General features: G+C 49.1%; 4 protein-coding genes across 4 annotated transcripts; 2 read left to right on the plus strand and 2 right to left on the minus strand.

Annotated features, from left to right (window-relative positions):
• Nucleotides 1-122: 122 nt before the first annotated feature.
• Nucleotides 123-623, plus strand: BT62DRAFT_904420 (guanine-specific ribonuclease N1 and T1; the record flags this gene model as incomplete). Its single annotated transcript, XM_043183566.1, has 4 exons — nt 123-252; nt 301-374; nt 420-505; nt 566-623. The coding sequence occupies 4 exons, from the start codon at nt 123-125 to the stop codon at nt 621-623; spliced, it is 348 nt and encodes a 115-aa protein (XP_043036346.1).
• Nucleotides 624-4,277: 3,654 nt separating this feature from the next.
• On the minus strand, nt 4,278-6,202 carry BT62DRAFT_360109 (arginine biosynthesis ArgJ). Its single transcript, XM_043180623.1, has 4 exons — nt 4,879-6,202; nt 4,738-4,829; nt 4,436-4,685; nt 4,278-4,387 (listed from the first exon to the last, which is right to left on the minus strand). The coding sequence occupies exons 1-4, from the start codon at nt 5,896-5,898 to the stop codon at nt 4,352-4,354; spliced, it is 1,398 nt and encodes a 465-aa protein (XP_043036347.1). The 5' UTR covers nt 5,899-6,202; the 3' UTR covers nt 4,278-4,351.
• Nucleotides 6,203-6,376: 174 nt separating this feature from the next.
• BT62DRAFT_922304 (uncharacterized protein) lies at nt 6,377-7,739 on the minus strand (the record flags this gene model as incomplete). The annotated part of the gene is made up of 7 exons (XM_043184390.1): nt 6,377-6,536; nt 6,591-6,733; nt 6,787-7,296; nt 7,323-7,479; nt 7,532-7,542; nt 7,594-7,632; nt 7,695-7,739. The coding sequence occupies 7 exons, from the start codon at nt 7,737-7,739 to the stop codon at nt 6,377-6,379; spliced, it is 1,065 nt and encodes a 354-aa protein (XP_043036348.1).
• A 241-nt stretch (nt 7,740-7,980) lies between these two features.
• Nucleotides 7,981-10,987, plus strand: BT62DRAFT_954274 (DNA repair and meiosis protein Mre11). Its single transcript, XM_043188302.1, has 13 exons — nt 7,981-8,103; nt 8,158-8,288; nt 8,337-8,500; nt 8,550-8,646; nt 8,693-8,970; nt 9,017-9,202; nt 9,252-9,854; nt 9,908-9,989; nt 10,044-10,118; nt 10,173-10,409; nt 10,465-10,583; nt 10,635-10,773; nt 10,826-10,987. The coding sequence occupies exons 1-13, from the start codon at nt 8,046-8,048 to the stop codon at nt 10,844-10,846; spliced, it is 2,190 nt and encodes a 729-aa protein (XP_043036349.1). The 5' UTR covers nt 7,981-8,045; the 3' UTR covers nt 10,847-10,987.
• Nucleotides 10,988-12,416: the final 1,429 nt, after the last annotated feature.

Here is a 12,416-nt window from a genome sequence, read left to right on the forward strand (position 1 = left end):
ATATTGGCTCCGCATGTCGTGGATATATATACTGGGCCTGGTTACGCATATCCTGCTGTGCTCCTTCGAAACCGTCCACCATGGTCCAACAGTCTTTCCTCTCCTCTCTCCTAGCCCTCGCGATGTCCGCCCTTACGCGACACGCGTGGCCATCTGGCTCCGTTACTTGCGGTAGCAACACCTACAGCGTTTCCGCCGTCAAAAAGGCTGTATCACACGGATACTCCCTGGTCGACGACCCAATTGGGAGCGGTAAGTCGAGCTTGGGTCTTCACCGGCCAGTCTAACAGCGTCCCACAGACAGCTACCCTCATGCGTTCCACGACTATGAAGGTCTTGACATGTGGTGCTCTGGCGAGTCGACTTACAATGAGGTGTGTGAGAGTCCGGTTCCGAAATGTGATATTAACGTCAGATAGTTCCCCATCCTCAAGAGTGGGCTGTATGATGGCGGCTCTCCAGGTGCAGACCGGGTAGTTTTCTCTGATAATGGTGTTTATTGCGCGTATGTGTCTTCATCAACATCTTTCTCCAAGTGGCGTAGAGCCAATAACCTTATTCCTAGTGTCATCACGCACACCGGAGCTTCTGGAGATGACTTCGTCTCATGCGATGGAGATTGATGAACTGTATCTGCAGTTGTAAATCGAATGTTGTTATCAGAAATAATAGGGGTCCACCAGTTGGCTGGCAGGCTGCTTTGTGCCTCAAGTAGCATTTTATCCATAACCCACTACCAAGGTAGCGAGAATCCGAAAAGGAATGACCTTAGGCATGTGGCCTGCCGCATCTGCCGAACCGAAGGATCGCGTCGACAATTCGGACCGCCCCTGTCGAACGCGTACTTTTACTTACTACCAAGCCTGGTGTCACGCCTTATACTGATAGTATAAGGATCCTGAAGAGACTGTCGCTCTTATTTTCCTATTACTCTGGAGACGGCGCAGCCTTTGGGATCGACGCATCACAACTGGACCTTCTCTGCTTATATGCTTTCCAAGGCGACTCGACTCTCGAAGAACGACGCTCACTCAGCATTCAACAAGTTCGAGGATTGATCTGACTAAGGCATCACCAGGATTCCTACATTTCCCCTTAAATCCATTCATCTGGCTTCGATAACCTCTTCCTTGTCCTTTAGCTGAGTCATCCTGGCAGGTATCTACGTCTGCCGAGCCTTTTTCCGCATGTCCTTCAATGATTGAACTCCTCTTACTCAGCATCATCAGTTATCTCCACCAAAATTCCATACATCTTCTTGAGGCTATCCATCTTGCAAAGGTTTCAATACAATTCTGGTTTAACTATATAATCCCTGTGGTCCAAGTAGCCAAGTCGCTGTCTATTCCTGAGGTCGTTGGCGTCCTTGGATGACTCAGCACTTCATATTCTTGGTCAAGACCTTACATCAACGATATCTATAAAGCTATAAAAGCTGCACTGACATTTCTCCAGCCGGAAAGTGCAGAATCACCTCCGCAATTACATCCGACATCAATACTTCTGTGGGTATGCATTCTTGATGGTCTACAAAATCTGAAAGCTGACAAGCTCGTCCGTGGATCTCCTTGGGTACCGACTGGAGTTCATACAGCCATGCAAGCTGATGTTCCCAGTTTTCTCATGTGATTTCTGTTGGTCTGTTGACTTCAAGGACCAGTTCCTCATTTACCTCGATCATCCTTTTCAGGTGTCCAATCCTTCAGCACCGCCACCTTTCCTTCCATCATCTTTTCCTCCCGTAACTTCCTTAGTGTCCACTCAGCTGAGAAAGGCTTCAACCATCCTATTGGGTACGTGCCGGGTTTCGGGGGGTTCCCTCCAGGCTTAGTTGTTACCTTTGGGCATCTCTCGCCCTGTTCAGCCCGGTTTGAGGATGTTTGAGTCTTTAGTGGTTCGGTTTTTTTTTATCGATCAAAGACCAGTTAAATGCAGTGGTATTGGTGTGGCTACCTACAGATGCATATTTAGTCCAGTCAACAGATAAGTCCATCTTCGAATCTGAATGTTCTGCCGAAGAAGTTGAACCAACTACTCCAGCGTCTCTTTTACCTCCTCCGGTGTTTCCTTCACTTCCTCAATCTTTGATTCTGTCAGCTCCTCCTTCAGCGCTTCTGGGATTAGCACTCATACTTATGCTCTTCCCCACTTTTGCTTGTTCCTCTTCGGGCAGTCCTTCCTTAGATGGCCCACCTCTCCACAGCTGAAGCACTTTCCTTCGTGCTTCAGCCGGTCTATGTCCATCGGCTGTCCCTGTCCTCTGTACGTGGTGGTGGTTATATTAGGGGTTTTGGCAGTGGAACGATTACCATGGCGTTGGCTCATCTTGTGGGCCTGGTTGAGCCGGAAGTTGTAGTCCATGTGGAGGACTCGTCGTTTCCACTCGGCATAGGTGGTCGGAGCATCGTTGTCCCCGTGCATTACCGTTTTCCTGACGGAGCTTCGGATCGCCTTTTCCACCTGATTATACATTGCTCTCTCATCGTCATACACCTCAGCTTGGTATGCGAGTTTTCCGAACTCTTGGAAGAAGTCCTTGGCATTCTTGAAATTTGATTGCCGGAGTCCTTCCCACTTGATTTTGAGGAGCCTAGCTTCAGCTTCATCTCTGAATCGTTCCTGCACGGTTCGTTTGAAGTTGTGGTATGATGGGTATCTCCGGTGGTTGCCGATTTCGTCATACATCCGGAGGCATTGGAGGTCCCACCAGATGCGAGCGGGTCCTTCGAATCGTGATGTGCAGAAGGTGATGCGGTGGAGGCTGAAACCTTGAGTGTTGAGTGTGAAGTATGCTGGGAAGACCTCGAAATACATCTCGCACCGGTCGAAGAAGCGCGAGAGGTCATCACTGGCACCCTTAAATGGTTCAGGTTCTCGGATGATGGTGGGTTTGAGGTTGGACCAGGGGTCCATGGAGGTGGGTTGTCATGTGGGCAGGGTGTTTGGGGGAGGCATTCTCATCACTGGTGGTAGTGTCAGGGCTGTTGGTTGTGGAAGGGATCGGAGGAGTCGGTTGTGATGGGGTCCTATGGGTGGCGATGCCAGTGGTGCATATCTGGCAGGGGATGGAGTGGCAAGGTCTTGGGCAGCTTGGAGGGACAGTCCGGCTGCCCAGAGGTTTGGCGTTTCAGACCGAGGTGGTGGTTCGATTGGCATGGGTTTGAGCTCCCACCTGGATTGATAGGAGCTCAGTCTGGGTCTTTGGTATGTGGGATACATCTGGTTGAATGTGTATGTTGCATGTCGGTGTACTAGGTAATAGAAGAAGTTTTCTTTTTCTTCTTCCGGGGCAGCGTCGTATTGTCACCCAAGTTCTGTCATCTTCCAACTAGTCTCCCTCTCTAGAGCTGTTAGACTCTCTTTCCATATTCTTCTGAATTCTCCTTCGAGAGCTTCTTTCTTCTCTCCTGTGCTAAGGGTGGACTCCATGTCTGTGGTTTGTAGGCTGGGTTGTAGTGAAGTGACATTCTGGGGTGTTATAGGGATTGCTTCCAGTACTGTGATGGTCTGGGGGTCAGAGGTCTGGGTCTGGGGTTTGGCAGTGATTCCCTGAGGGTGGTGATCCTTCTGAGATAGTCGATCTGTACCTGATCTGCAGGTGTTGGGGTTTTCAGTTTGTGTTCCAGCACCTTTCCTTTGTTGGTCTGTGTGGCTGGTGCCAGGAATGGTACTGTGTTGATGTCTAGGCTTGGAATGAGGTTGCTCAGTGAGCAAGGTGTTTGAGGGGGAAGGTTCCATGGTTAACCCAAGTAGATTCAAGGAGTTCAGGTGTAGGTCAGGATAGATTAGACTTTAGTCCAAAGCTGAGGTTTAACCCTCTACATGTCACTACTTAAATATTCATAGACTATGTGCTAAATATAAACATACAATAAGGTGAGTGGAGTTGTCCATGCTTGATAGAGTCCCCTACAATACCGTCGTGGTGCGGTAGACAGTGCGTGAACAGAGCGCTCTTGTGATTGTGTCGCGTCACGGCGTGGAAAATAATCGGCTGGGCTCCGGTGAATGCCGTCGGCTATGAAAATGAAAACGATGAAACCGTAACCAAGAACAGTCATCAGTCGAACGTGACTTCAGTACCAACAGCGGAAGATAAATAATTTGAGTTATATATGCGCCATATGCATTAGAGCATAAGATGGAAATTCGACTTGGACGTTCTTGTCAGTGGGCCGTCTTCTCGTTACAACCATTCTGCTGATTGTAATGATAGCATGAGGTACATCGTGAGAGGTATATGGCTCTGTAGCGATGGATTGTTCGCTTACATCCTCACATGTTGAGGAGTAGTCTGATATATACAAAGGTCAAATTGTCGAGCAGCCCATCACCTCCTACACCCTGTCTATCATGAGCGGTAATCACCATTTATTCTAACATATTCCTATCAAGATGGTCAGTAGCTGCAGCACCGTAAATCACTTCCACTCACATAGCTGAAATCGCAAGTCCAATATTTTGCTTCCTCTGTCCCCAGTCCTCCAAGCTCTACACACAATTCAAAATCTTCCAGACCTAGAATCTCGCTGGCCCTCTCCTCATCAACATTCTCCGGCTCACCGTTGACGAGGACGGGAAGAGCTGAGGTACCATCGGAGGGAATGAAGGATACGCTGACTTTTTGAGGGTCGAGAGGAACTGTCAATGGCACGGAGCCTGTTGCTGCAAGGATACGACCCCAGCTGTATATGCGGTGTTAAATGCGACTGCGTCAGTGAGATGAAGAAAGCTTACTTGGCGTCTTCACCGTAGAGTGCGGTCTTGACAAGAGCAGAAGTCGATATTCGAGAGGCAATCTTGTGTGCATCTTCATATGTCGCTGCACCCTGTCTTACTCGTCAACCAAAGAGTAGAGATTGGCATGTACGCCCATACCTTGACAGTCACCGTGACAAACTTGGTGGCGCCTTCGCCGTCTCTAACGACCAACTTGGCCAGATCAATCGCGAACGCAGTCAACTCTTGCTTGAAGTCCTCATAAGACACTTTGTCTGTCTCCTCATCGATCTCATCTGCATAATTTCCAGTACCATCCGAAGCAGCAGCACCGTTAGCAAGGGCCAGAATCGTATCATTAGTAGACATATCCCCGTCAACGCTGATGGAGTTGAAGCTTCGGTCGACAGCGTAAGTCAACGCGTTCTGCAGGCTCCGCGGAGAGACAGCTGCGTCTGTCATGATGCACCCAAGGAGCGTCGCGTGGAGCTGTGAGCCTACCGGAGGGCCCATGTCAGGATGAATCATCCCAGCACCCTTGTCCATTCCTGCCATTCGGTATTGTACCCCTTTTATGGTGAAAACACGGGATCGAAGCTTTGGAAACGTGTCCGTCGTCATGAAAGCCCTTGTAGCACGCTCCCAGGCATCGAAATCGCTGTCCAATGAGCGTGTAGAGGGCTGGTCAGCGTGCTGGGAACGAATAGCGGAGACGATTTTGGAAATGGGAAGGTTCTGGCCAATGACGCCTGTCGACATGACGAGCGTGTCATTATCAAAATCTGGGTGGGAGGAGAGGAGCGAGTTGGTTTCCTTGACCATCGTCCATGCATCCTCTAGCCCTTGCTTCCCCGTTACCGCGTTGGCGCAGCCACTGTTGACGACGACAGCCCGTGCCCTACCACCATTTTTGTTAAGAACTTCCTGAGAAACGACGACTGGTGCGGCTTTGAAGGCATTTCGGGTGAAACAGGCTGCTGCTGACGTTGGACGAGTCGATGTCGAGAGTATGATGCCTACATCAGGCGTTCCAGGGACCTTTTTAATGCCTGCATGGATGCCAGTAAGGAGATATCCCGCAGGTAACGTTGTCGAAGGCAGAGGCTGGTGGTGGTGAGCCTTGGACGGTGCCGACTTGATTGTGACGGTCGACAAGAACCGTTTGGCGATGGCCGACATGGGAGAAAGAGTTCAACCACCTTTGATACAACTAACTGTATTTTAGGGACTACAGCTAAATTCACTCACTGAGCTGTATTGCTATTGGTACGGAAAGTACGATAAGCTGTTCATTTCCCAGCTAGACTGCTCTGTGAAGCATACAGCAGTCTACCAAGCTTTGCGGGAAACGAGGGAACCCTTTCGGCCAGACCGAAATTATTCCTATCTTCCATCTACCACCGCTCCGTTACTCGAACAATTGACGTACCCAAGTGTCAAGTGCAACACGACTGCTGCATCGATGGTGAAGGAACAAAATAGATGAAAAGCCCCGGCTACATATAGCCTCCGGTCCATTTGCGCCTATTTTGCCGAGAAGGCAATACCCTCCTCAATCCCATTACTGATTTAAATAAGTAGGTCTATATGATACCATCTAAACGACCTTCTATGCGCGATCCAGTGTGCAAGAAACTAGGTATACCTAATATTGAGACTACTCTGGTTTGGGATTTTCTTTTCTGAGACCTGCTTCAACATCATCCATGGGAACACGGTCGTACTCCTTTGAAATGGCGGGCTGAGACTCCTGGTGCTTGACCCATGTATAGTAGAGTGATCCAAAAAGGATAATGGCAATAGAAGATGCGCGGCCACTATTTAACTGTGATTAGAATAAAACCCTTGTAGATATACGCAGCTGTACTCACGTCGTAATTATGTCGTGGAACAGCCACATTCCCAAGAGCGATGCAGCAACGCCCCGGACTGCGGAAGAAATCATGTGGGTAATAGGCGAGGTAACCTTGATAGACAGCAGGCTGGCAATGCTCATCAGGAAGCCTAGAATGCCCTGTACATGAAACGGTCAGACTGATAATCGGCAATATCTTGTGCGCTCCTTACAGTAATTGCGGAACCCCATAGGAATGTTTCTAGAGCACTCATCGTACCCGCCGACCGCACAAGCTCATCAACTCCGAACAGCAGCTTTATCACCCCTGGCACTTCACCAGCCAGAATGATGATAGGTACCAATACAATTGCGCTGAGAAGATTGGTGTACCACGATAGCAACAAGGCACTGCCATTGACAACACTCAGACTCTGCTTGATGACAACGGAATGCGTAGCTGTGATCACGGAGCTGACGACACCAAAGAATACTCCCACAAGGGATACGTGGGTTCCGTCGAGAAAAACGCCGACGAAAAAGCCGAGGGTGACACCGACACATGCTAGGATTATGCGAAGCGATGGCCTAGAGTGCAAAACGATAAAGGACGTCCCGACGGTAAACGGCAAAACAAGACCCCGAGCCACTTGGTAGAAGGAAGCATCGACGTATTTGAGTGTGTAGTTGCTGAAGCTGGAAGGAGGTGAGCATAAATGAGATGCATAAAGGCCTAAACTTTCCTGAGACCAATAACATTTAAGCCTACCATCGGCACCAGTCCCCTGCATGTTTTGAGATCAAAGGTAAGCTTATCCGGAAGGAACCGCATCGTGTCGGAAACCAAAAACAGGATGACGGCGATCATGAGCTGCATTTGTAGGAAAAAGAGGGGCGTTTCTGTCGTGTTGAGGACCCATTTGTTACTGTAGGCAAAGTGAGGTACAGCAAAATAAGGGGTGAACGAAAGGCACGCACGCCATTACCATCTACCGAAGACATTATCAGCTAGGAGCAAATTAATCGGAAAGAGTACGCACCGACAAGGCGGCCACGAGGTAGAAAACCACAACACCCGTCTGAAAATCCACAAAATATTCAATACTGTGAAGAAAGTCGACCGCCTGAAAAAGAGACATACGACGAGGCCTTTTGAGGCCGGTTTTCCAGGATTTTGAGGGCTCATTGGAATGCTCTTTATTTCCACCAAGAAGGCCACCGAGGATAATACCAGAAAGGGAGGAGGATAACGAATGCAAGGACTGGAAGGTGAGTGTAGAGAAACAAAATTAGCAGTCCATCGACAAAAAGTGATGGTGTCGGAAAGAGTTTACGACAAGTTGCCTGCGGCGTAGCCCTGGTGGTGATCGTGGGAATTCCGGGAACCGGGAAGTAGCCGGACCAACGCGACGCGTCCGAAATTGAAAATTGCCTCTTGCACGTCAACGTTCAACTTTCACTGGGATTTACGCTTTTGAATCCAAGAAAAATCATGGAAGACGATTCGGAGAGAGGATCACCGCGGCCCTCGACGAGAATCCAGAATGAATGTTGGTGGTGTCGTTGTTGATAATGCAGGGCGGTATTGACGATGTCTTTGACAGTCCCTGACGATACGATAAAGATTATGCTGGCAACTGACAATCACATTGGATATCTAGAGCGGGACCCCGTTCGTGGTCAGGACTCTATCAATACCTTCCGGGAGATCCTGCAACTGGCGGTGAAACACGACGCGCGTGGTTGTCTTGCACCTCGCTTTCATTAACTAAACATTATACAGGTTGACTTTATTTTGCTCGCTGGTGATCTCTTTCACGAAAACAAGCCTTCTCGAAGCTGCATGTATAATACCATAGCTCTGCTGCGCGAATACACTATGGGTGATAAACCGGTCCAAGTCGAACTAATGAGCGATCCAGATGATGGAAAGGCGGATGGTTTCTTGTACGTCACCTTACAGTATTTCCTTGCCAATCTCTCCGACATGCGCCAGGTTCCCTGCCATCAACTACGAAGATCCCAACTTCAACGTCGGCATCCCGGTATTTTCGATCCACGGCAACCATGATGATCCTCAGGGCGCTGGTGCAGTGAGTTTGCATATCCCAATATTTCCTGCGTCTAAATCACAATTAGGCCGGTGCTTTGTGTGCCTTGGACGTTCTCTCCGTATCCGGTCTTTTGAATTATATGGGCAAAATTGATCTCCCAGTATCAGACGCCGAAGCTCCAACAACGGGGATCGCTGTTCGTCCTGTGCTTCTGCGAAAAGGAAACACACATCTTGGGATGTACGGCATCGGTAACGTTAAAGACCAGAGAATGCACTTTGAGCTTCGGAGTAACCGCGTTCGCATGTTCATGCCAACAAACAAGGAGGAATGGTTTAACATACTGCTTTTGCACCAAAATCGGTATGATTGACAGTTTCCTCGATGCCTCTCTGCTCAGTGTTCTCAGCGTCAAGCATGGTCCTCAAGAGTCCGTTCCAGAGGGTATGTTTGACGATAGCATAGATCTGGTTGTGTGGGGTCATGAGCACGATTGTCGTATCGTCCCAGAGCCAGTTTCAGGCAAAGACTACTATATCACTCAACCTGGCTCCTCTGTTGCAACATCCCTTGCCGACGGAGAGGCACTGGAGAAGTAGGCCGCCCGGATTTACTGTCTACCTTAACTCATGATCTCCCCACAGACATGTTGCTCTACTAAAAATCCAAGGCAAAGATTTCCAGCTGTCCCCGATTCCTCTACGGACAATCCGTCCCTTCGTAATTGAAGAAGTCGTCCTGAGCGAAGTCGCAGAAGAGGAAGGCTTCGAGCTGGATGACCAAATGGCTATCACCAAGTTCCTCAAAAGCAAGGTGAACATTCTGATTGATCAAGCGAACACGCTGTGGGACGAACGAAATGCGCGAGCAGTCGAGGAAGGCGATGAAGAGCTCTCGCGTATGCTTCCCCTTGTCCGACTCAAAGTGGACACCACTGGCGTCAGCGAAATGTCGAACCCTATTCGTTTTGGGCAGGAGTTCCAAGGACGGATAGCCAATCCGCGAGATTTGCTGGTCTTCCACCGGACGAAGAAATCTACTCGGGCCTCAAAGGTGGCTATCGACCAGCCAGAACTAAGTATAGATGATCCCAATATGAGCGTATCAGAAAAGTTGGAGAAGGTGAGGGTGTCGACGTTGGTGAAAGAATATCTTGCGGCCCAGGAGCCACAGTTACTCGGTGAGAATGGCATGTCAGATGCCATACAGATGTTTGTGGAAAAGGACGACACGCATGCTATTCAATCGTAGCACTTTTGTTGTTTCCGATGATTTGTACTTGCTCATCCGTACTTTCTAGACATGTCGGCAAAGTTCTCAAGTCTATGATGAAGGATGTTAAAGCGAACGGAGAGATCGACGAAGATGACTTTGACGACGTGGTATGCATATTCTTCATAACGAATTTCATACTTTCAGGCTAACTGGACTTGAAGCTCACGAAAGTCAGGGAGCAACAAGAGAAGGACTATGAGGAAAGCCAGCGCCTGACAAAGTCAGCAAAAGCCAAGGTCTGCTCCGGATTCTCTGTTGACCCGGATTTGTTTAACAATCTCCGAATGCAGGGAAAAGCGAGAGCACAAGATTCCGATGCTCCCTCTGAAGATTCGATGATGATGGAGATAGACACAGGCAACATCGGCGGTGGCTCTGACTTTGACGAGTCGGATGAACCCGCACCTAAGAAGAAAACACCTGCGAAGAAAGCGTCAGCAGCGAAGAAAGCACCAGCCAAAAAAGCACCAGCCAAAAAGGCGCCCGCCAAAGCCCCTGCAAAAGGTCGAGGAAAGAAACAAATCGATGTACGTAAACTTGTATTGCATCAAAGCCGTCGTTTCAAAGTGAACCTTTCTTTAGAGTGACTCGGATGAAGTTATTGAGGTGCCGGATGAGATCGACGACGATGACGACGACGAAGATGAGGAAGAACCAGCGCCAAAACCCACAAAGAAGACAAACAGGACTGCAGTACTCAGGTGTGTGTTATAACCCCAGGATATTTCGTCGTTCGTAACATGTTATTTCAGCCAAGCTGCGGCGAAGAAAGCTCCGGCTAAGAAGAAGGCTGCGGCACCGGTGGCCGCGAAGCAAACTCAACTTAGTTTTGCTCCCGCTGCGGGACGGTCCTCAAGAGCGGCTGCGACGAAGGCAAGGGCAAAAATTGTGGTGAGTGTTTCAGGGCATGTACTATTGAACTTGAACTAAGGGACAAACATAGGTCGATTCAGATAGTGAATGAAGTGTGCTACGCTTAGCACGGGCCTATTGCTTACAGGGAATGGTCGGGCTGGTCAATCGATACATTTTGTACGGTTGCGGCTATATACACTCATGTACTTCAGATACAGATCTATGCTCAGAAGTCTATACAGTACTGTCCGTCGAAACACGTATACGGCAAACCCGGTCCGGCGTGATGCGCGTTCGTGGCGTGGGTATTTACAAATTTTTCCCAGTGCCATGATACTCTTTCCCTCCTGCCTGCCTGTGCGACATGTAGGATTCACTTTTCGTCGCTTACACTCTCTTCCCGGTATCACATCTGAAGTTCAATTCACACAAGAAGAAGATAGCAACTTCTCACCCAGCCGTACCATCTCCGTCCGAAATCTTCCAAAGGACTACCTCGACGATATCAGTAGCATCCTTTCCACACTCAAGGTCAACCCGATAGAGACAGTATCTCCCGCACACTATGGCCGTGGGCTCCTAATTAACTGCCTTAGTGAAAAGCGTGCCGAAAAGTGCATCGCAAATTATCACGACTCAGCACTGAGTTTACGGCTCGTGCGAACAAACAGATCCCTGGCTGCCTATCTCGTAGCTGCGATTGGATACACAGGACTATCAAGGTCATGTATAATTGAGCACATACCTCGGGGCGTACCCGAGCGGCAGCTCAAGGCTATCATGTGTCCTCAACGACTCGGCAATCGACAGGATTTTGAGTCTTGGCACTTTGACCAGAACGCATCACGGCTTGACGTCCGTTTCATGTGTCTGTCTCAGGCCATGGACGTGCGTGTTCTTTTCTACTTTATTGCTTTTAACTGATGACTTTGTACAGGCAAAAGAAAACTTCTTCCGCTCTCCAGTGTTGCAAGGCGCCAAAATGACCTATCGCGACGCCGAAGAACCTGATTACGACTTTCCAGATTGGTACACTCCCGAGGAAGAGCACCAGCAGAAAGTAAAACGTGCTGTGATCGTATCCAACATGACCGGCCCAGAGAAATCTCTTCCATGCCGGGAGTGGACAAACGAGTGGCAAGCTATCTCCCCGACGTTGCTTTTCTGTGGGCTCCATCCTGCTAAAGACGTAAATACGATAACCTATCTGTCTCTTATAATCTGATGATCCGAAGTAGTTGCTACACTTGGAATTTGCCACCTCAACCGCCGCGCAGCAATTTGTGAAACAATTCCAGTCCAAAGCCGATGAATTGGGCGTGGGGCTGGAGATACAAGAGACTCGATTCACCATTACGCGCAGTCTCGTTACGGCGATCAGCCTAGGCGCCTCGCGCACGCTGATCCTCAACATTAATGGCGACAAATCAGTACCAGAAATGCGCGAGATATTCGAGCAGCAGGCTAACATAACACAGGTGACTCGCAGGCAAAGGTGTGTCTGACATTCCATGTTGCTTTCTCTTTAGCTCACGGTGTTTGCAGAGAGAAGGACACTGTATTTTTCATCACGTTCGAGAATGTCTGCTTAGCTATGCGTACAGTGATACGAATGGGGAGATTACTCAACAACGGCTTCCCTGGATTGACGGGGGCTATCATCGGCTTCCTGGGCGCTC

Source organism: Guyanagaster necrorhizus, assembly GCF_019112545.1.
Source record: "Guyanagaster necrorhizus MCA 3950 unplaced genomic scaffold BT62scaffold_26, whole genome shotgun sequence".
NCBI lineage: Eukaryota > Fungi > Basidiomycota > Agaricomycetes > Agaricales > Physalacriaceae > Guyanagaster > Guyanagaster necrorhizus.

Excerpts from the sequence above, each read along its gene's own strand:
- BT62DRAFT_360109 (XM_043180623.1), bottom strand. The coding sequence starts at position 5,898 with ATGTCGGCCATCGCCAAACGGTTCTTGTCGACCGTCACAATCAAGTCG. Across the intron at positions 4,686-4,737 it reads CTCTACGGTGAAGACGCCAA|CTGGGGTCGTATCCTTGCAG; the intron begins GTAAGCTTTCTT and ends CCGCATATACAG. Across the intron at positions 4,388-4,435 it reads GGACTTGCGATTTCAGCTAT|GAATATGTTAGAATAAATGG; the intron begins GTGAGTGGAAGT and ends CCATCTTGATAG.
- BT62DRAFT_954274 (XM_043188302.1), top strand. The coding sequence starts at position 8,046 with ATGGAAGACGATTCGGAGAGAGGATCACCGCGGCCCTCGACGAGAATC. Across the intron at positions 8,501-8,549 it reads GGAAAGGCGGATGGTTTCTT|GTTCCCTGCCATCAACTACG; the intron begins GTACGTCACCTT and ends GACATGCGCCAG. Across the intron at positions 10,410-10,464 it reads GAGGAAAGAAACAAATCGAT|AGTGACTCGGATGAAGTTAT; the intron begins GTACGTAAACTT and ends ACCTTTCTTTAG.